General features: G+C 48.9%; 1 protein-coding gene across 4 annotated transcripts in view; it reads right to left on the minus strand.

Annotated features, from left to right (window-relative positions):
• The window catches only part of ALOX5 (arachidonate 5-lipoxygenase), a 59,615-nt gene extending 37,201 nt beyond the window's left edge, over positions 1–22,414 (minus strand). Inside the window, exons 1-4 of one of the 4 annotated variants that reach the window (XM_049102986.1) lie at positions 22,153–22,414; positions 12,126–12,324; positions 11,750–11,802; positions 8,154–8,235 (exon numbers count right to left, since the gene is read on the minus strand). In XM_049102986.1, the coding sequence (XP_048958943.1) occupies positions 8,154–8,235; positions 11,750–11,762 (95 nt within the window). In that variant the 5' untranslated portion in view covers positions 11,763–11,802; positions 12,126–12,324; positions 22,153–22,414. Of the gene's footprint in view, positions 1–8,153; positions 8,236–11,749; positions 11,803–12,125; positions 12,325–17,394; positions 17,493–19,892; positions 20,126–22,152 lie in introns of those variants that run through there. The other 3 variants (XM_049102985.1, XM_025466401.3, XM_025466400.3) reach the window with 3 other exon arrangements.
• Between the last annotated feature and the right edge of the window lie 301 nt (positions 22,415–22,715).

Below are 22,715 nucleotides of genomic sequence, written 5' to 3' on the forward strand. Positions count from 1 at the left end.
GAGCCAGCTGGACCTGCAGCTTTCTAACAGATTGGAGGCTATTCTTAGTTACTTTACTTCCAAACTCTTATCTGGAACCCCAAGAGTTTATGTGAAAGAGGAACCCTAGATTATGCAGATAGTGCAGATTTGGTACAGTGTTTCCTGAACGGAAGCAGAGGAGGGTATCTGAAAAGGACAGATGAGTGGAAGGAGGAAGAAGAAATAATGATTAGATCTAAGAGAGGGGAAAACTGCTTCAACAGAAAAGCTCTTGGCCCCATCTCCCTAGGCCCTGCCAAAGCCCTATCCCTGTGAAACAAACACATCACAGAATCCACAGCTCCCTAGTAAAGTAGCATTTTCCAAAGGGTGCCTCATAGAGTACTTGTTCTGTAGATGTTTAGAATCATGTGTCAGATTCTCTTGGAAAACACTGGGCTTAAAAAAGAATTAGCACAGCCCACCAGCACAGAACTTCTCAGAATTCTCAATGTTTATGTGTACTGGGAACCTCCAGGAGGGGGATGTAATAAACAGTTTCCTGAGCTTGTCTTATCATGGGGACCAAGTTTTTGGACCACTGCTCCAGGACACACTTTGGAAAATACCGAGTTAAGACAACATGCCTGTAAGACTAATTTAATTTGTCAGCCATTAACATCTTAGTCCGAATTACAGTGTAATGGGTAAAACTTGCTGTCTGTTCACCTAACAGAATACAAACCAGGTTAATTCTCTGAAAGCTGTTTAGCATCACCACAATCTAGCATTTCCTTCTTTCCACAGGGCCAAATGTCCATGGAGTGCTCACTGTAGGGGCTCTGACAGGTGTGGCTGAAGTGGGGAGGAAGGCTGAGGAAGGAGCATAGAAATAACAATCCTTTAAAATGGGAATGGTGGTATAGAGCTCTCAGACAATGCCTTGTGCGCTGTGCCAAATACAAAAGTCTCAAAACACATCATATGGTGTCTGAGCTGAGAGGCTCAAACACAAACGTCTTAAAACATATCACAAATTCATAAATCTTTAACATTACTCAGATTACCTTCCTTCACTTGATATAAAGACATTAAAGTTTTATTTAAACATTTTACTATGAAATCAAATATATGAATACGTGTATGTTTGTAGCTGTATATAATCTGTATATATATAACATATATAAGCACACACATGCAACAAAATGTACAAAACAGCTCTATAACCAACATCCAGATGGAGAATCAGAACATTACCAGTCCCCTGACACCACACCTGCTTCCCATCTCCATCCTTCCTTTTATGGGAATGGTTTCCATGCTATTGTCTATTGTTGCACTGCTATATAACTTTCCCTAAACAATACAACTCCAAAATCCATGGATTGGCCAGATATCTTGTGTATGGCTTCCACTGGTCAACACTGTATTTGTGAGGCTGCCCATGTTGCTCTGTATAGCAGCAGTTCACTGACTCCTCTTCTCTTGCTTTATTGGACTAAAAAAACCCTGACATACTACACATACCTTGTAAGGAGTTACACTATAGAGGAATATGTGGAAATATGTAATGGTCATCACTTCCCAAAAGCTCCTCCACAGCCCAGGTAATCATACTGATTATTCAGCATGATTCCTTCCATTCCTCATCCTTGGAAGGAGTCACAAACTCAGATGTCTCCACAGCCAAAGAAGGACGTGAAATATGCCTTGATGATAGACAGGTGTTGGACTGAGAAGGCCTGGGGGATGAGAGCCCTGTTTACTCAGAGCTCCACAATGATCATGATACAAATTTACAGGCTGGATACAGCACACTGACCATCATTTTCCAGATGAGCACTCTAGATCATGTATTATTTCAAAACCAGCTATTTGAAATATAATTTACATATAATGAAGTTCACCCCTTAAAAATATCCAATTAAAGGATTTTTAGTATACTTACAGACTTGTGCAACCTTCATCAAAATCTAATTTTGGGATATTTTCACCCCAAAAAGAAACCCTGTGCCCATTGATAGTCCCCATACCCCATCCCCAACTTCCTGCCCTGGGAGACCAATAATCTACTAATCTGTGCTCACAGACTTACCTGTTCTAGACATTTCATATAAATAGAATCTTACAGCATGTAGTCTTTTATAAACGACTTTTCTATTTAGCATAATGTTTTTGAGGTTCATCTATGGTTTAGCATGGATCCATAATTCATACCTTTTTAATGCCAAGGAGTACTCCATTATATGGATATACCACATTTTGTTTATCCATTTATCAGTTAGTGGAATTTAGGTTGTTCCTACCTTTGGGCTATTATAAATGTTGCTATGAATATTGTATACAAATTCGTGTGTGTGTGTGTGTGTGTAGAGATCCCTATTCTCACTACTCTTGCGTAAATACCACACACAAAAGAAAAAATGGGGCAACCGCTAAATTGTTTTTCAAGTTGGCTGCACCATTTTACCTTCTACCAGCAACATCTGAAGGCTCGTTTCCCCATATCCTCTCCAGTACTTGCTACTGTCTGTGTTTTTGATTCTAGTTCCTGGTGGGTGTGAGGTAGTTTCTCATTGTGATTTTGATTTGCATTTTCCTGATGATTAATGGTATTGAGCATCTTTTCAAGTGCTTATTTCATATATTTTCTCTGGAGAAGTATTTATTCATTCTTCTTTATGGCCAAAATATATTCCATGGTACAGACATACCACATTTTATTTATACTATACATTCATCAGTTAACAGACATTTGGGTTATGCTCACCTTTGGTTATTATGGGTAATTTAAACATTCATATACAAGTTTTTGTGTGGACATATGTTTTCACTTCTTTTAGGTATATTCCTAGGTGTGGAATTGGTGGGTAATACAGAAACTCTTTATTTAATAATTTGAGTACCTTGGGATGCCTGGGTGGTACAGTCGGTTAAGTATACAACTCTTGGTTTCTGTTTGGCTCAATCTCATGATCTGAGGGTCATGAGATTGAGCCCCCTATTGGGCTCTGTGCTCAGTGTGGGATCTGCTTGAGATTCTCTTTCCCTCTCCCTCTGCCCCTTCCACTCATGCTCTCTCTAAGTCAATAAATCTTTAAATAAAGATAAATTGAGGGATGCCAGGGTGGTTCAGTGGTTGAGCGTCTGCCTTCATTTCAAGGCGTGATCCCCAGGTCTCAGAATAGAGTCCCTCATCGGGCTCCCCTCAGGGAGCCTGCTTCTCCCTCTGTCTCTGTGTGTCTCTCATAAATAAATAAACTAAAAAATATTTAAAAACAAAAAGATAATTTGAGTAACTACTAGACTGTTTTCCAAAGCAGCTGCACCATTTTACATTCCTACCAGTAGTGTTTGAGAGGTTTGATTTCTCCACACCCTCACAACTCTTGTAATTATCTAACATTTTTTATTTCAGCCATCACAGCAAGCATGACGTGGTAATGATTTGCATTTCCCTGATGAACAATGATGTCAAGCATCTTTTCATGTGCTTACTGATAATTTGCATATCTTCCTCAGAAAAATGTCTATTCAGATGCTTCTCAATTTTTAAATTGGGTTGTCTTTTATTTTTGATTTGTAAATATTGTGGATACAAGTCCCTTACCAGATACATGATTTGTACATATTTTATCAATTCTGTGGGTTGTCTTTCACTTTTTAAAAAAGGATTTTATTCATTTATTTGAGAAAGAGCTAGAGAGAGAAAGAGAGCACAAGAGAGGTAGAGGAAGAGACTCTCCAAGGAGACTTCCGCTGAGCATAGAGCTTTGATGTGGGGCTCGATTCCATGACCCATGAGATCATGACCTGAGCCAAAACCAAGAATCAGATGCTCAACTGATTAAGCTACCCAGGTACCCCATTTTTTCACTTTCTTTTTGTTATCCTTTGCAGCACAAGTTTTTTAAAACTTTTTGATGACATCAGTTTATCTTTCTCCTTTATTGCTTATGCTTCTGTTGTCATTTCTAAAAATCCTTTACCAAATCCAAGGTTATGAAATTTCACTCCTGTATTTTCAATGTTTTATAGTTTTAGCTCTCACATTTACATATTTTATCTACTTTAAGTTAATTTTTGTATGTGGTATAAGGGTCCAATTTCATTCTTTTGCCTGTGGCTAGTTGGTTGTCCTAACATTGTTTGTTGAAAAGGCTATTTTTTTCTCCATTGAATTGCCTTGCTGCCTTTGTTGAAAATTAATTGACCACAAATGTAATGGCTTATTTCTGAACTCTCAATTTAATTTAGTTGCTCTATATATTTGACCTTTTGCTTATGGCACATTGTCTTGATTACTGCAGCAGGGTAGTATTTCTGATACTGGAAATGTGAGTTCCACAACTTTTTTTTTTTCAAGATTGTTTTAACTATTCTGAGTTCCTCCCATTTCCACATGAACTTTAGGATCAGTTTGTCAATTTCTGCAAAAAAGTAACCTTTTTTGATAGGGTTTGTGTTAAATTTGTACATTGCTTTGGAGAGTATTGCCATTTTAATAATATTAAGTCTTCTGGTCCATTAACATAAGATGTCTTTCACCTTATTTAGGTCTTCTTTAATTACTTTCAACAATGTTTTGTAGTTTTCATTGTATAGGTCCTGGACTTCTTTTTTTAAGCTTATTTATAAATATTTTATTCTTTTTGATGCTATTGTACATGCAACTGTATTGATCTTGTACCATGCAACTTTGCTGGCTTAGTAGTTCCAGGATGTTTTTTAAGATTTTATTTATTTATTTATTTATTTATTTATTTATTTATTTATTTATTTATGAGAGAGAGAGAGAGATTGAGAGAGAGGGAGAAATAGCAAGAGAGAGCATGAGTGGGGTCCACAGGGCAAAGGGTGAGGGAAAAGCAGGCTCTCCGCTGAGCGGGAGTCCAAACCCAGGACCCCAGGACTAAGACCTCAGCCTAAGGTAGATGCTTAACTGACTGAGCCACCCAAGACCCTGTTCCAATAGTTTTTTGGTGAATTCCTTCATATTTTCTACATAAAAGATTGTGTCATCTGTGAATAACAATGGTTTTATTTATTTTTCTTTAATGTGGGTGCTCTTTGTCCCCTTCCTGCCTAATAGCCATGGCTAGAACCTCCAGTACAAAGCTAATACAAGTGGCAAAGCTGACATCTTTATCTTGCTTCTGGACCTTAGGAGAAAAGCATTCAGTTTTTTCCCATTAAGTATGATGTTAACTAATTTTTTTTACATATGCCCCTTATTGGTTGAGAAATTTCCCTTTAATTCTTATTTTTCTAGTGTTATTTTTAATTATGAAAGGGTGTGGGATTTTGTCACATGCACTCTTGTGTTTCGTTGTTCTTTACAGATACGGTAAGTGATTTACTTTCTTTGTTCTTTACAGATACGGTGATTTACTCTACAGATACATTAAGTGATTTTTTTGGATGTTAAGCCAAACTTGCATACTTAGGATAAATCTCACCTGGTCATATTGTATAATGCCTTTTACTTGCTGCTGGATCCAGCTTGCTAGTATTTGATTGAAAATTTTGCATCTATACCCGTAAAAGACATTGGTATATAGTTTTCTTATAATGTCTTTGATTTTGGTATAATAGTGATCTTATCCAATGAGTTGGGACATGTTCTATCCTCTTCTATTTTCTGGAAGAACTTATGCAAGATTGGTATTAATTCTTTAAATGTTTGGCAGAATTAATCAGTGAGGCCATCTGGGGCTGGGCTTTTCTTTGTGGGAAGTTTCAAAATTACCGATTTGATCTTTTTGCTTGTGATTGTTCTATTCAGATTATTGATTCCTCAGGAAAGACCCCAAATAGCCGGAGAATATAAAAAAAAAAAAAAACCAGAGCCGGGGGCATCACAATGCCAGATTTCAGGTTGTCCTACAAAGCTGTGATCATCAAGACAGTGTGGTACTAGCACAAAAACAGACACATAGATCAAGGGAACAGAATAGAGAATCCAGAAGCAGACCCTCAACTTTATGGTCAACTAATATTTGACAAAGCAGGAAAGAGGATCCACTGGAAAAAAGACAGTCTCTTCAATAAATGGTGCTGGGAAAATAGGACATCCACATGAAGAAGAATGAAACTAGACCATTCTCTTAGACCAGACACAAAGATAAACTCAAAATGGATGAAAGATCTAAATGTGAGACAAGATTCCATCAAAATCCTAGAGGAGAACACAGGCAACACCCTTTTTGAACTTGGCCACAGCAACTTCTTGCAAGATACATCCATGAAGGCAAGAGAAACAAACGCAAAAATGAACTATTGGGACTTCATCAAGATAAGAAGCTTTTGCACAGCAAAGGATACAGTCAACAAAACTAAAAGACAACTTACAGAATAGGAGAAAATATTTGCAAATGACATATCAGATAAAGGGCTGGTATCCAAGATCTATAAAGAACTTCTTAAAATCGGAGAAGGACAAACATTATATGGTCTCATTCATTTTGGGAATATAAAAAATAGTGAAAGTGAATAAAGGGGGAAGGAGAACAAATGAGTGGGAAATATCAGAAAGGGAGACAGAACATGAAAGACTCCTAACTCTGGGAAACGAACTAGAGGTGGTCGAAGGGGAGGTAGGCGGGGGATGGGGGTGACTGGTTGACGGGCACTGAGATGGGCACTTGACGGGATGAGCACTGGGTGTTATTCTATATGTTGGCAAATTGAACACCAATAAAAAATAAATTTATAAAAAAAAGAACTTCTTAAACTCAACAGCAAGGAAACAAACAATCCAATCATGAAATGGGCAAAAGACATGAAGAGAAATCTCACAGAGGAAGACATAGACATGGCCAACACGCACATGAGAAAATGCTCCGCATCACTGGCCATCAGGGAAATACACATCAAAACCACGATGAGATACCACCTCACACCAGTGAGAATGGGGAACATTAACAAGGCAGGAAACAACAAATGTTGGAGAGGATGTGGAGAAAGGGGAACCCTCTTGCACTGTTGGTGGGAATGTGAACTGGTGCAGCCACTCTGGAAAACTGTGTGGAGGTTCCTCAAAGAGTTAAAAATAGATCTGCCCTATGACCCAGCAATTGCACTGCGGGGATTTACCCCAAAGATACAGATGCAGTGAAACGCCGGGACATCTGCACCCTGATGTTTCTAGCAGCAATGTCCACAATAGCCAAACTGTGGAAGGAGCCTCGGTGTCCATCGAAAGATGAAGGGATAAAGAAGATGTGGTCTATGTATACAATGGAATATTCCTCAGCCATTAGAAACGACAAATACCCACCATTTGCTTCAATGTGGACGGAACTGGAGGGTATTATGCTGAGTGAAGTAAGTCAATCAGAGAAGGACAAACATTATATGGTCTCATTCATTTGGGGAATATAAAAATTAGTGAAAGGGAATAAAGGGAAAGGAGCGTAAATGAGTGAAAATATCAGTGAGGGTGATAAAACATGAGGGACAGCTAACTCTGGGAAATGACAAGGGGTAGTGGAAAGGGAGGTGGGGGAGGGGTTGGGGTGACTGGATGATGGCCACTGAGGGGGGCACTTGGCGGGATGAGCACTGGGTATTATGCTATATGTTGGCAAATTGAACTCCAATAAAAAAAAAGATTATTGATTCCTGACTCAGTTTTGGTTATTTCTGCCTCTTTGGAAATTTGCCCATTTCACCCAAGTTATCTAATGTGTTATACAATGTGTTATACAACTGTGCATGCAGTTGTTTATAGCATTCCCTTTGATTCATTTTAATTTGTGCAAGGTGGGTACTATACTTCCTCTCTTATTTCTAATTTTAATAATTTGAGTTCTCTCACTCTTTTTCGTTGGTCTGTTAGCTAAATATTTGTCAATTTTGTTGCAGATTATATATCACTTTATAATTGAATTCTTATCAGAAGACATAAAAAAATGAGAGGTAATCTCTACAATCTGTTCTTTAGAGGCTAAAGAACCTTAATGTAAATCTAAGCTTTTGCTGTCCCATTCTTCCTAAATGCTGATATGGTTGACCTCAAGTTTTTTCCATAATGCTGTTTACCATCTCTGTCTGTAGTGGTGGTCAGGTGGAGGTTGGGGATTGAGGAGCACTACAGCAAACTGGCGGCTTGGTCATCTTAGCAGCAGTGGTCGGCCATAACCTCTGGGCACAGTTTATTTATGGCCATTTGGTCTGATGTCTTAACTCACCGATACTGTTTTTGCCGTGTTTCCAGCTCTTTACGTCTGTGCTGCTTGAGGATGTGAATTTGGTCATCGCAGGCCAACTTTGCTGTGAGGAAAGGACAGATCTGATAAGAGCCATGGGAAGAAGGGGTAACAATGTTCAATATTCGGGTTTCCCTCACACAAACCCTGCCCCCATCTTTACATGCCTCAGAATATTGCCCTGTTCATATTGAGGACACTGGGGCTTGGGGAGGTTGAACAGCTTTGCCTTTGAACTTTGCTGAAGGTCACACAGCTAATTAGTGGAGTTTCTTTTTTTTTTTTTCTTTTTTCTTTTTTTTAATTTTTATTTATTTGTGATAGTCACACACACACAGAGAGAGAATGAGGCAGAGACACAGGCAGAGGGAGAAGCAGGCTCCATGCACCGGGAGCCCAACGTGGGACTCGATCCCGGGTCTCCAGGATCGCGCCCTGGGCCAAAGGCAGGCACCAAACCGCTGCGCCACCCGGGGATCCCTAATTAGTGGAGTTTCAACACAAGATTAGGCACTCCCACTATAAAAGACAAATCCAGTTCCCCCTCTTTCTGCCTGTTCACTCAGCAAGCTGAGGACCTTGTACTTTGGGGCCCTGAGAATCACATCCAGATACGTGAGCCAGGCTTGGTTCTCATCAGGCATTATGGAGGCAGGCCAATGATTCTCTACCTCTCTCCGGCAGGCATATAGTGTATACAGCAAGTTGCCTTATCTTGCTCACATGTGAAATGGAGATAATAATGCCTGTTTTTAGGGTCATAGTGGGGATTTAGTGAGCACTTCACATAGTGCTTGACACTTAGTAAGTAGGAACAATAATTAACACTACTGTCCTTATAATCATGATGGACTTGTGCTGCCTTTTCCTCCCTCTTAGCCCAGATTCAAAGGCATCTTGGTTCTCATTTCAGAAGTGGGGCAAGTAGCTAAGGGCAGGGTCAAGCTGCTCAGGGAATTTCAAGCAGGAGAAGCTGGTTCATGACTACCTTTTATACTGTTATTTAAGGTAGAGCCAGTGAACACAATTAGTGGGAGCCCAGATAGTAGGATTCCAGAAAAGGGGGTCTATAATAGCGCTTCTCCAGCTCTCTGGTTCTGAAAATTTCCATTCCACCACAGTCTGATATTTTTTGTAAAACACAATAAAAATTAACTACTAGAAAAATGAAATAAAAAACAAACCAAGGACATTCAGAATACAAGGCCTGCTTTTATTATAAGATGAAACAATAATAGAATAATTCTTGCAAGTTGCTATAAGCATTGGTAAATGCCTACTCTTAGGCTACAGTTGACTCATTGCAGACCAGCACCCAATAGTTCTTAGCCTGCACTCAGAGCTCCTTCTGGTAGAGGCAGCTCCAGTCCAGGGCTGGGAACTGGGGCCTGGAGAGGAAGATCAATGGGGCATCTATTTATTCTACTGTGAGGATGGAAAGCCATCCATTGGGGGCAGCCTGAACCCATGGAAGGCAGGATCAGTCACTGTAATGGTAGCTGTCACTAGCTGTAGGAGACATGGGTGTAGGCATTCAACATCTATCATCTCTATTCTATCTCAAAGAACCAGCCTATTTCTCAGGTACCTGGCTCTGAAAAATTGGGTCTCTTCACTTTCAGTGGTATGAATATGTCAGAACATGTGGAACTGCACATACCAAGTTTCAAAAGGCATCAGTTCCATTTCTCCTGGCCCTGAGGATATTGGACATTCCACCCTGGTGACCGATGGAACTTTTGGGAGCACAGCAGGTGACAAGACCTAGACTGAATGCCCCAAGGCTCAGGAGTGGGAGCTGGTTCCAGAACATGGATATGAGTGCCTTAATGAAGCTATATTTTCACACAGGTGCTCTGGATCCCTGGGGCCACAGTGATGGTCCTCTGACTATTGTGTTCACCCCAAGTGCCATGGGAAGTATTAGATCGCAGAGGTTACCATGTCATTTGTGGGCTGGGCCCCTTCATTTCCAGGTTGTCCCAAGGATTGTTTGTTATGCTATGCGGTGGATTAAAGATGGCCATACATTCTTTGACATTCTTTCCATTGAGAGGTGGGCTTTGAGTCTGGGTGGGCTTGGACCAATAGAATATGGTGGAATTCACCCTCTGTAAGTTTCTAGGCCCAGACAGGAAGAGACGGGCAGCTTCCACTTTCTATCTCTTGGAATACTCGCTCTTGGAGGCCAGCTGCTGCATAAGAAGTGCAATTATCCTGTGACTGCCAAGCTGTGGGAAGCCCAACTCCATAGAGAAGGCTTCAGGAATGAGAGATTCCATGTGGGGAGAGAGGGTAAGGAGCCCCAAGGCACTAGACATGTGAGAGAAGAACCATCTTAGGAGTGAGCCTGCTAGTCCTTCCCCCTCTGCTGATGCTCCACGGCTCACAGATGACTGCCTGGCTGAGTCTTTCCCAAATTCTGACCCATAAGATTATGAACAAAATAAAATGGCTATTTAAAGCCACTAAGATTGTTTCACAGCAATCGATGGATAGCTTCTATGTGCCCCTCCAGATCTAGCCTTCACCTTGTCCTGTCCCTGAAGGCCCTGATCTTATTCTTCATTGGAATGAACTGCATCATTGGGCTTCACATGGGGTTCAGCTGCTGGGGACCCTGACCAGAGAGAGAAGGGCATGGGAGAATGAGGAGAGGACATTTACTCCCCAGGTCCTCTCTCCATGCTTCCCCACGCTGTATATATCTCTACTGGTGGCTACAGCTACTCCTAATGGAGCTCTGTCTCCAGGACACCCCCCTTCTGGGATTATTCTGGCATTCTTTCCTTCCCCTCACCCCGCCTGAACTAGCAGTGCTAATGGCCTGCACACTGGTGTGCTCCCCAGCATACTGGCCTACACCTTTCTAAATATCCGCATTTGAATGTGCCATATGCATATGTTTTTTGCCAGAAAAGGATTCAGGGTCTGTGGGAAAAAGGACTGCACAACCAAGAATCCTGGGTTGGAGGGGTATGAGGGAGACCTGGAGCTAGTTGTTTTTCTAATTCTAGAGAAAGAGAAGTACCCTGTCCACAACTATTCACATTCTGGCCACCACAAGACAGAGTGAATTTTGTGACTTTTTTTTTTTTTTCCTGTCAGGTCGGGAGACAAAAATCCTCCTAGCTCCAGTCATTCAGCTCATAAATGTTTTTGGAATTTGGTTTCTTAAATTCCATGTGAGAAACCATGGGGTGCAGCCTGAATACTGGGTAGAAAAGAAGTTTTTCCTGTTTTGTCTTGGTGTTCTTAGCTAAAAAATGGGGGTAGTAATCATTTCCATTTTACCTACCCCACTGAACCTCTGTGAAGAATGAATGATCTACTAGGATAGGAATGCACTGCCAACTAGGAAGTATTAAACATCTTACTGACAAAAGCATCTGTCCTCTTCCTCATTATTTTAGTGACTCACAGCTTTGAAGACTTCTTGTCCTGGGTTTAGAGTGTGAGCAAACTGAAGGACCATCATTTGGAGTCAGAATTTTGCCAAGGCATGGGTTTGACGCTCACACACTAAGAGGCTAGCATGCAAGGGGGACTCATTCAGAGAGACAGTGGCTTTAGCTGACCTTTGCCATCCATTCTTCTCTCTGCTCCTCCATACCAGGCCAGCTGGCTGTCTCTTATGAGGAATAAGAAAGAAAGTGCCAGGTTGGGGTCTGCACATTGGAGGGTCTTGCTGAAGAGGGCAGATTTTAAGTTCTTTTCTCTTTTAGTGAAATGTAGGACTTCATATTTAACAACTGGTGCCCATGACCACCAGGCATGACCATGGCCCCTCTAGGCTGTGCTTGGGGCACTCCTAGTCAACTTTTTCCCTTCCCAGTCCTGTGTGGGATACCCTGGAGCCTAAGCCCATGAATACAGTTCTTTGAGAAAGGAGGGCCTGCAAACCCCTTGGGTTCCTGGGAAGCTCAGGGAGTGGAAGGAGCTTGAAATACTCACCACGTCCATCTCTCAGGACAATCTCGCCCTCACCAGTGATCCAGCGGTAGCAAGGGAACTCGATGTAATCTCCACAGGGCGTCTTCAGCGTGATATACTTTAGGTACCAGTCATCATGGAGCCAATACTTACGCTTCTCGATTTTGACCAGTTGGATGTCGCCCAGTTCTTCATCTACGGTCACATCATAAGAATCAACCTGAGAGAAAAAAAAAAAAGGGCAAATCAGATTGTCTGGAGGGGGGGTGGTTCCTGAGCCTCTGCATCACCCCTTAGTTTACATGGGGTTCAGCTGCTGGGGACCCTGACCAGAGAAAGAAGGGCATGGGAGAATGAGGAGAGGTTTGCCAAGATGTTTGCAGAATGCCTGCCCTCGGCAAGGCTCTGTGCTGTACCTAGGAGACAGGTGGACAAGTCCTGGGCTCTGCCTTTATGGAGATGGAGGTCTAATGAGTAAGAGACGGATGGTGCTGCTCAGAGAGGGACGTCCTGCTGTCTGCACATGATTCAGGCTGGAGGAGAGGAGACTCCAGGCCGGGATGCCCTCTGGTAGGCTGTGCTTGGTGAGGGTCCTCTTCAGATGCCCCTGCTCATGATGAGGGCAGGGGAGCTGCTGGCCTTTCCACCCTACAGGCTGGAGGGGCAAACTGGCCTTTGCATTCTGGGTAGCCCTTTCCATCTTGCAAAGGGCTTGCTGCTGATAGCTATAGATCCTCACAATGATGTGAGGGTGGGGGGCAGTCATGACTGTGTCACAGATGAAGATATTGAGGCTTACAAAGTCCCATTTCAGCTATTTCTTTGCAGAGATGGAATTTTAATTCAGACCATTCCAGCACAGCTGCTCCATGTCTCTCTTATTCTCTGGGGAGCAGATAACTGAGTGAAATGGGGAGGCTCAGACGCAAGTGAAATTGCATAGATATTTGTCATCCTAGGGCAGGTGCTGTTCACTGAGCCACAGCAAGGTCAAGAAAATCAGATAAGCAGTTCCCACTACATCTGTGGCACAGTGGTGGGTTGAGGCTGGTCTTGCGGCTAAAAGGTGCCACTGCAGGCCATGCGCAGACTGCCCACCAGGTCCCTGGCACTGAGCTGCTCAGTGCCTCAGTGCTCCAGGCTGCCAGGCTCCTGACTCTAGGAGATGGGCAGGCATGGTGGGGTGCTAGGCAGCTCTTCCATGGCTTTGGGGTGATCTGTGTGTCTGCAGCTCTTGATGGCAGACAGAAAGAAAGGAGAGCTCGAGCACTGTACTGGGTGTTCTATACACCTGCAGGTTTGGGGAGCCCTGGCCTCAGTGCTCCCCCAAGGTACCTTTTTTTTTAAGATTTTATTTATTTATTCATGAGAGACAGAGAGAGAGAGACAGAGACAGAGACAGAGAGACAGAGACAGAGACAGAACACAGGCAGAGGGAGAAGCAGGCTCTATGTAGGGAGCCTGATGTGGGACACAATCTCGGGTCTCCAGGATCATGCCCTGGGCTAAAGGCGGCGCTAAACCACTGAGCCACGCAGACTGTCCCTCAAGGTACTTTCTAAGCCAGATTTCACCAACCCTTGAACTTTTTCCTTGATGGCAGAACCTAGAGGAACACTATCAGCATGACAGTGAAGTAAATGGAGGGGAGGGGTGTTCATTCTGCGTGAGACCCCATATGTCTCTATTTCCTTCTCTCACCAAGATTCCAGAGGAGCCCCAGGGAGGACTTCCTAAGACGAATGGGAAGTTGGGTATTTTCAGCAAACCTCTTGGCTCGGAGCACAGTACAGCTCGCATGTTGTGGTTACGGAAGACGCCAGACACTTGTGGTTAGAAAGAGGAAGCCTCCTCCCTGTGCCCTGTGGTCTGAGCCTGGGTCCTCATAGAGTTTCTGAGGACCAAGGAGCCAGGCCTCTGTGCTGAGATGACGCTTCTTGGTCCCTAACAGGTGTGCAGGCACATCTGTATTGCCAGAATGCAGAATCCTGCAGGGTGAAAGAACTATTTTACCCCACAGTGTGTCCTGTGGGAGAGCAGAATCCACAGGTGAGGTCTCAGAGAGCACTGACCCCCAGGCCTGTGGGACCTCAGCTGGGGAGCCTGTCTGTACTGCAGGGTGCTGATGCCTGGGAAGGAGCCAGCAGGTCCCAGGATGCAGGGGTGGGAGAGGAGTCCCAGTGAGGGGCTGAATGACCTGAGGAGCTGGGAGGAAAAGAAGAAAGGAAGGACACAGCTCTTGTGGGATGGCTTCTGGGGTTGGGAGAGAATGGAGACCCCCTGAGCTGAGGCAACAGTAGGCCCAGTGTCCATTTGGAGAAGGAGAATAGGCACTGGACATTTGCAGGGCCTCTCCCCACTCCAGACTCCACCTGCCAGCCAGGCAGATGGGCAGAGACCTCAGCTCTCCCATGGGGCCACGAAAGAGAATCCAACCAAGGACTGGGGGTGGGCAGTATGGGGCAGAGGGCAAGGTGAGCCATGCAACAGGGCATCTCAGCCAGCCTCATTCTGAAATCATACTGCAGATCCAAAGTGACTGGTCATGGGCCTCAGCAAATTGCTTTACTCCCTGAAGCTCTGTTTCTTCATCTATCGAGGGGAAAGAATGCCTAGCTTGTTGGACCATTGAGAATTCCAAGTGATATGATATCTAAGTAGGCTTCTTTCTCCAAGGCCACAGGTAACCAGCTGCTGTGTGCATCAGAATCAACAGGTCCTTCTTCCTGGACTCCTGAGGTTACTGCTTATGAACAGCCATGAGCTAGTATGGGCCTCTGTGCTGTGATCCATCCCTGAATACACACAGCAAATTGAGTAGCCAGAAGTTGATGTGGGAGGAAGAAATTGAGCCTGTGAGCTCAAACCTCTTGGCTCAAAATCTGGAGAGAATTCCTGAGAGTGGAGAAGGGGCCATGTGCATTTTTGTTGCTGGCACTGCAGGCAGGCAAAGGGAAGTCAGAATGTGGTAAGGACTGGGCCTGGACAGCTGCTCCAGGAAAGTGGCTTTCCTGTGTCTCCAAGGAGCTAGAGTGGGTTGACAGTGTCTGTGGTTTTGATGCCAGGGTAAGTGATGAGAGGACAGCCATTCTAAAGTAAAAAGTGCCTTGAGTGTGGACACTATCTTGGGAAAGGTGAGTTCAGGACCTTGTAATAAAAAGGGAAGGGAGTTGGGACCAAAGAAGACTCTGCAGGACTGGGTGATTCTCAGATGGAGGGCTAGGTGTCCAGCTGGCAGTGGTAACTGACCAGGAAGAAATGGAGCAGCTTCTCTGAGGACAGTGGGGTCTCCATTCAGCATACCTGTGATGCAGTCACAGGAGAATGGAACTCTTCAGGTCCCCTTCCCCCACCACCCCCATTGATGCCTGGCAGAGCGCCCTGGAGTTTCACCTAGAATGAACAGGTCAGACAGACTAACAGGGACTCAACATGCCATCTAATGGGGTCTTTGGCAGGGGGAGAGTGACAGGCCTGTCTGTCTGGCTTGTATCTGGCTGGTCCTGGCTTCAGACCTGGTACTATAGGAGGTAAACCAGGGCCAGAGGAATTCAGTCTCACCCAACTCAGAAAGTCTTAGGGACAAAGTCTAGTCTGTGGCTCTGGCACCTAAGGGAGCCACTATTGGGGAGTCATAGAGGAGAGAGTAAGGCCTCCAGGAAGATCTCAGGGCTCTGTACATCAGACAGCAAAGTCAGGTCTTAGGAACTGTGAGATGTATCTTCCTGTCTCTTCTCTGTAGGCCAGTACACTGGGCGAATGCTGTGTCTATCATCTGTTTGCCATGAAACGTCGAATTCTCATGTCCATTCTGTACACTGGATGCTATCAACAGTGGATTACCCATAACAGGCCCTCAATAAATATAGTATATGAACATGGCCAAGAAGATGATCATCTTATTTTACTGATGGAAACTAAGGTAGCTACCATGCTAGTAACTGGTGGCTCTGCATTTAGAATCCGTATCTGTGGATGGCCAAGCCCAAGTTCCTCCCACTGTTCCCCTGATAATATCATGTGTAAAGCCCTGGACTGGGAGACACCTGACCTTGCTTTTAGTCCTGGTTCAACCTCTTGATATAAAGTATGAAGGGCCAACATGGAGTGGAGTGGAAGGATATGGTAAAGCCTAACAGATGGCATTTGTGGCAGCTCTTGGGGGGTGAGGTGAATGGGGAGGGGAAGAGATGGGCAAGGCATTTAGATGTAGGGAACTGAGAGAGCAAGACCCCTGAGGTGGGGAATGCATGTGTAGAAGGAGGAGGTTAGAGCCTAGAGTTCCTTGGGTTAGAGGTAGAGGTGCAATGGTCAGATGCTGAAGAGGGATGCACAGGCAGGGAAACATGCAATTCCCCAGTCTCATCTCACAGAAGGGCCAGTTTTCTAGTTTTACTCATTGCTTTAAACTCTTTATTACATATATGGTTTTAAGGCTTTTGAATATTTCATCAATGTGTTAGCTGGTCACTTTTCATTTGATCTTTATATCAGCATTTTTAGAAAGATTTCTTTGTTTCTGTCCCAGATCCCTGCTGTTGCTGGGACAGGGAGAGGGATCTCTCTGCTGGAGCAAGGACAGAGCAGAGTCCTGAGGCCCAGCCTGGGATGCTCATATTGATGGAGGTTAAGGGGCTGGGCAGGGAGATGAGGAGGTTATGGAGCAGGGAAGAGGGAACTAGGGGACACTGGAAAACAGAGAAAGAGGGAGAAAATGGAGCAGAAAAGAAGAGAGAAATGGGGGACATTCGGTGGTGATGGGAACTAGGGGGACAGGAAGGAAGAAAAGGAGAAACAGGAGCCAGAATGTAGGGAAGAGAGGACAGAGAGGGAAGACTAGGGGATAGAGATTGAAGCTTACAGGGAAATGTTTATTTTTCATTAATATATTATTACTGAGGAGGTATTCTAGAGTATTGGCTTCATAGGGAGATTAATAAGATTAACATACCCTGAATATACTTGAGAAGTATATATAGTTGTAAGACTTGTCTACACTCACTGAATACATTTAAGGACAATATACTAAACACTTCTGTATTGTCCCTAGCTTTCCTAAAAGTGCTGTCTTGGAATGAAAATGGATCAAGTAATATTTCCCAGAGATCTTCAGATCTGTAAAAGTTGTCCCATTTGACTTGAACTGCTTTCAACTGACAGAAATTCGGAGACAAATCAATTTGCCCAGACTTGGGCCAGTCTCTGGGCTGTGTGGGTTCATGGTATGGGCTTTCCCAAGCAGGCAGTAGGGAAGCCACTGAGGGTATGACCGTTCACAGGAGAATCTCACCTTTGAAGGGCTTCAATTCCCAGTCCTGACCCGAATCAGTATGTGGAACTCTGATGAGAATAGCTAGGAATCTGTAACTCAATTTATGGAGAAGAAATCAGTTCTATCATTTGAATTGTGCCCAGAGGAATGTGCATGTTGACCTGCCAAAGACCTAGGGATGACTGGACAGGCTGCCTGGTAACAGCCTTTATTGTGACTGTGACTGTTGTTGACCATAATGATTAGAACCCTTTCCCATGTAAGAGGGGATGGGCAGTTCTTCTCAGCAAATATTTCCTCTTCTAAGGTTTCTTTTTCACCTTTACCCAACAGGAACAGACTGTCCTTAAAGAGACAGCAGCTGGAGAATGAGGAAGTAGCTCTGGGCTGTGCAAGACAAAGTGTGGAGTAGCTTTGCATCAACAGGAACTTTCTCAAAAGTGAATTTTTTTTTCAGAGTCTTTAGGAACTAACCAATTCCCCTGCAGCCTAGCGGCTCTCCTGACTTGCCCTCTCCCACCTCAATGGAAATGTGACATGCAAACCTCTCCTGAAATTTGCTTCTGGGACTTTCACTGAGATGTTTTGTCACAGTGTCATTTGAATGAATTCTCAAGGTGGGGAAATAATGAACAGAACAGTGCTTTTACCCCTCCTCTAATGATCCTGTTATTGTCACACTACAGTGTCTCCTCCTGGTAGAGGCCACATGTGGGGTGCCCTGTCCTATACAGCATGAGCACACAGATGTGTGTGTGTGTGTGTGTGCGCGTGCGCGCGTGTGTGTGTAAAGGAAAATAGGGCCCATTGCAGTCCATTTATTAAGGGGAAATAATCTGTATCCTATCCTCCTTCCTGAGATGTTGGGGGAACCACGAATGAATGGAATTAAATGAAAGTCCTACAGAAATGGCAGAAGGTGTCATCTTCCCAAATGGATGTCTTATTGGCCCTCCTGCACCACGGTCCTCTGGGCCAGTTCCCTAATGGGCACACCAAACAACAGACCATTGTTTTTATATTTAACACCTCACTCTTCCTAAAGGGAGCTTGGACCAGGCTAACGTCCTGAACTTGGCTAAGTGCCAAGTCCTCTAATAACAAGATTTTGAAGCTCCTGGGGATGAATCAAGCCCACTTTGAGTTTGAATTTGGGAAAAGCAGTAGACTATTATTTACTTACTGCAGCCTCTACAGACTTGAAACCTAATTCATGAATTTTATCCAAGAAATATTCAGTTGAACCATATGAAATTCCCAGTTTTGCTTATCAAAAAATTGTCAACTATGAGCAATTTTGACATATGGTTCAACCTAACAAACAACTAAAGGGTGAAAAGACCACTTTGTAAAGTCTGAATCTTTTTGGTCCAGTTCAGGATCTGGGTGGGCGGGGGGGGGGGGGGGGGGGGCGGCGGCGGATGGAAGTGTGTTGGGCATGCAGTGTGTTGAGACTGTCACAATAATCATACAATGAACATTTCCTATGCACTTGGCAGTGGACTGGGCAAGTCATTAAAAGCTCAGTCAGGATCATGACCTGCCATGCTCAGAGAGAAAGCCACAGGGCTGGAATTCATGCCCAGATCAGCATCAGGAGTTCACTTCTAAATGAGGCCACCTGTACGTGGCACCACAGAGTAGACGTACAGTAAATACTGGCTCTTTTTTTGCTCTCTGGATTCCCACAGCTCCAGGATATCTAGTAAGAAGGGGAGAGGAGAGGCCCTCCTTCCTCTTCTTGATCCACTGTGCCCTCATGTCTGGGGTGGAAGTGTTCCCTAGTGTATACCCTGCTGGGAGACAGACAATCTCCAGGTCTTGCAAAAGGCTGCTTGCTTGAGTTCTCTTGTTCTTCCCTCTAAATTCCTTTGGGGACCTGTCCTGAGAATGTGCGCTATACAGGTGTGAAGACATCTGCTAACTTCACTCTGGGCCAGTAGCTGGGCTTAGGCTCAACCAGATTCCTGGACCAGCCTGAAATCATCCTTTCCATTTTACATTTGAGGGAACGGAGTCCCAGTGAGGGGACAGAGTGTGCCAGCAGTCAGGCCCAGATTCAACCCAGAGCTCTGAACTCCCAGACTTGTGCTTTCTCCCCACAGCTTGAGGCTGCTTCGAGGTGCCATCTGTGCTTCACAGTAGAGCAAGGACCTGCACGCCCCCAAACCCCACGTGTGGAAGGAGCCCTACAAAACGGGGCACAAGTAGCGCTGCCCACAGCACTTGCCCAACGAGGAACCTTTCAGAGCCTTCGGGTCCCAGCTGTGAAACGGTAAGCGGACCTCGCGCCTTCTCCTGCTGCCGGGCAGAAGCGCGGCGCCCTGCAGGTCTCACCCTGCAAGCCTCCCGCCCCTGCACCTGGGTCCCAGACGCCCCGACGGAGTCCCGGACACTGCCCTAGCCCGGTCCCTACCACCTCAACAGGTCCCGGGCGCCCCCCGCCCCGACTTGGTCTGGGTCGCCCCGACGGGACCCTGGGGGTGCCCAGCCCGGCCCTAGCCCCGCGCCCTCACCGCGCCGCGCTCAAAGTCGTTGTAGAAGGGCTTGTCCAGCAGGTGCTTCTCGCTGCAGCCGGCGGAGCCCACGAGGCTGAGGTAGATGTAGTCGTCGGTGCCAGCGAACCACTGGCTGCCGGTGGCCACGGTGACCGTGTAGGACGGCATGGCGGAGGGCTGCGAGCTCCACGAGCCTCGGCACGGCGGGTTCGCGCGCGTCCGCGGGTCGCGGGGACCAGGGCCGCAGCCTCCGCCCCGCCCCGCCCCCAGCCCGCCCCCGCCCTGCCTGCCTGCCTGCCCCCCGCCCCCGCCCCCGCCCCCAGCTCCAGGCCCGCCCCCCGCCCGCCCCCAGCCCCAGCCCCGCCCCAGTCCGCGCCCGCCCCAGCCCCGCCCCCCGCCCGCGCCCGCCCCCAGCCCCAGCCCCGCCCCAGTCCGCGCCCGCCCCAGCCCCGCCCCCCGCCCGCGCCCGCCCCCAGCCCCAGCCCCGCCCCAGTCCGCGCCCGCCCCAGCCCCGCCCCCCGCCCGCGCCCGCCCCCAGCCCCAGCCCCGCCCCAGTCCGCGCCCGCCCCAGCCCCGCCCCCCGCCCGCGCCCGCCCCCAGCCCCAGCCCCGCCCTAGTCCGCGCCCGCCCCAGCCCCGCCCCCCGCCCCCCGCCCGCCCCCAGCCCCAGCCCCGCCCTAGTCCGCGCCCGCCCCAGCCCCGCCCCCCGCCCGCCCCCAGCCCCAGCCCCGCCCCAGTCCGCGCTCGCCCCAGCCCCGCCCCCCGCCCGCCCCCCGCCCGCCCCCAGCCCCAGCCCCGCCCCAGTCCGCGCCCGCCCCAGCCCCGCCCCCCGCCCGCGCCCGCCCCCAGCCCCAGCCCCGCCCCAGTCCGCGCCCGCCCCAGCCCCGCCCCCCGCCCGCGCCCGCCCCCAGCCCCAGCCCCGCCCCAGTCCGCGCCCGCCCCAGCCCCGCCCCCCGCCCGCGCCCGCCCCCAGCCCCAGCCCCGCCCCAGTCCGCGCCCGCCCCAGCCCCGCCCCCCGCCCGCGCCCGCCCCCAGCCCCAGCCCCGCCCTAGTCCGCGCCCGCCCCAGCCCCGCCCCCGCCCCCCGCCCGCCCCCAGCCCCAGCCCCGCCCTAGTCCGCGCCCGCCCCAGCCCCGCCCCCCGCCCGCCCCCAGCCCCAGCCCCGCCCCAGTCCGCGCTCGCCCCAGCCCCGCCCCCCGCCCGCCCCCCGCCCGCCCCCAGCCCCAGCCCCGCCCCAGTCCGCGCCCGCCCCAGCCCCGCCCCCCGCCCGCGCCCGCCCCCAGCCCCAGCCCCGCCCCAGTCCGCGCCCGCCCCAGCCCCGCCCCCCGCCCGCGCCCGCCCCCAGCCCCAGCCCCGCCCCAGTCCGCGCCCGCCCCAGCCCCGCCCCCCGCCCGCGCCCGCCCCCAGCCCCAGCCCCGCCCCAGTCCGCGCCCGCCCCAGCCCCGCCCCCCGCCCGCGCCCGCCCCCAGCCCCAGCCCCGCCCTAGTCCGCGCCCGCCCCAGCCCCGCCCCCCGCCCCCCGCCCGCCCCCAGCCCCAGCCCCGCCCTAGTCCGCGCCCGCCCCAGCCCCGCCCCCCGCCCGCCCCCAGCCCCAGCCCCGCCCCAGTCCGCGCTCGCCCCAGCCCCGCCCCCCGCCCGCCCCCCGCCCGCCCCCAGCCCCAGCCCCGCCCCAGTCCGCGCCCGCCCCAGCCCCGCCCCCCGCCCGCGCCCGCCCCCAGCCCCGCCCCCGCCCGCCCCCAGCCCCAGCCCCGCCCCAGCCCGCCCCGCTCCCCGCCCCCGCCCCGCCCCCCGCCCGCGCCCGCCCCCCCCCCCCCCCCCAGCCCCGCCCCCCCGCCCGCGCCCGCCCCCAGCCCCGCTCCCGCCCGCCCCCAACCCCAGCCCCAGCCCCGCCCCCCGCCCGCCCCGAGGCTCAGGCCGCTCGCGACCCGCGGCGGGCGAGCGAGGGCTCCCGCAGTTCAGCCTCTCGCGGCGGCTTTCGCTCGGTGTCTGTTAGGCGTCTTGGGGCCGGGACCACCTAAGCTGCCATCCCCTTCCCCGTGCATCCGTTCACTCACTCACTGTTTCCTATTCATCGTTCCCGCTCTCCACCCTTCCTTTCTGCCTCTGCTTGCCTCAGCGCCAGGCTCCGAGAAGGCGTAGGGTTGGGGTCCCGGGGACCTCCAGAAAATGCGACATAGTCCCTACACTCCCCAGGTTCCCAGTGTGACTGGGGTGATCGCCCATGCCATGGTTTCTTAGACCAGCGGTGCTCTGGCAGTTTACAGGGAAAGGGGAGACTCACCTGGGGATTCCGGGAAGACTCCCTGGAGGAAGCCACGCCAGAGCCGACACGGAGAGTGGTCTCTGGAAGCCAGAGACTTCGGTCAGCTCTGGCTTCATCCAAAGGCTTGGCTGAATGTCACTCTCGGCAGGGGGCAAGTGGGCACCGAAGGGAGTCAGATGCCAGCCGCTCTCAGGACAAGAGATCCTCCGAGGAGAGCAGGGAGCAGGGCAGCCAGAGGGAGGCCGGGTCAACAACACACACATCCCAACGCTTAGGTGTTGTCTGGAGAGGCCTGCGGGCTCGGGGAGGTCGGGGGGCGGGTTGGCTGAAGAAACTTGGGGGCGGGGAGACGGATATGGTGGGGAAGGCGTTAGGCTTGCTTGGTGATGGCTCCTGGGGGCGGGGGGCCACTGACTGGAAGTTCTGGGACAGAAGATGTGGTGGACTCCACAGCAAACATGTTCCAGGAATTGGGACCGGCACCTGGGGAGCGCGCTGCCTGGCGGAGTCCTCGGTCAGCTTTCTAATTTTCAGGCTGAAACCTGAAAGAGATGTTAGTAGAAGATGTTGCTCCCTAGAAG

Source organism: Canis lupus, chromosome 28 (assembly GCF_003254725.2).
Source record: "Canis lupus dingo isolate Sandy chromosome 28, ASM325472v2, whole genome shotgun sequence".
Lineage (NCBI taxonomy): Eukaryota > Metazoa > Chordata > Mammalia > Carnivora > Canidae > Canis > Canis lupus.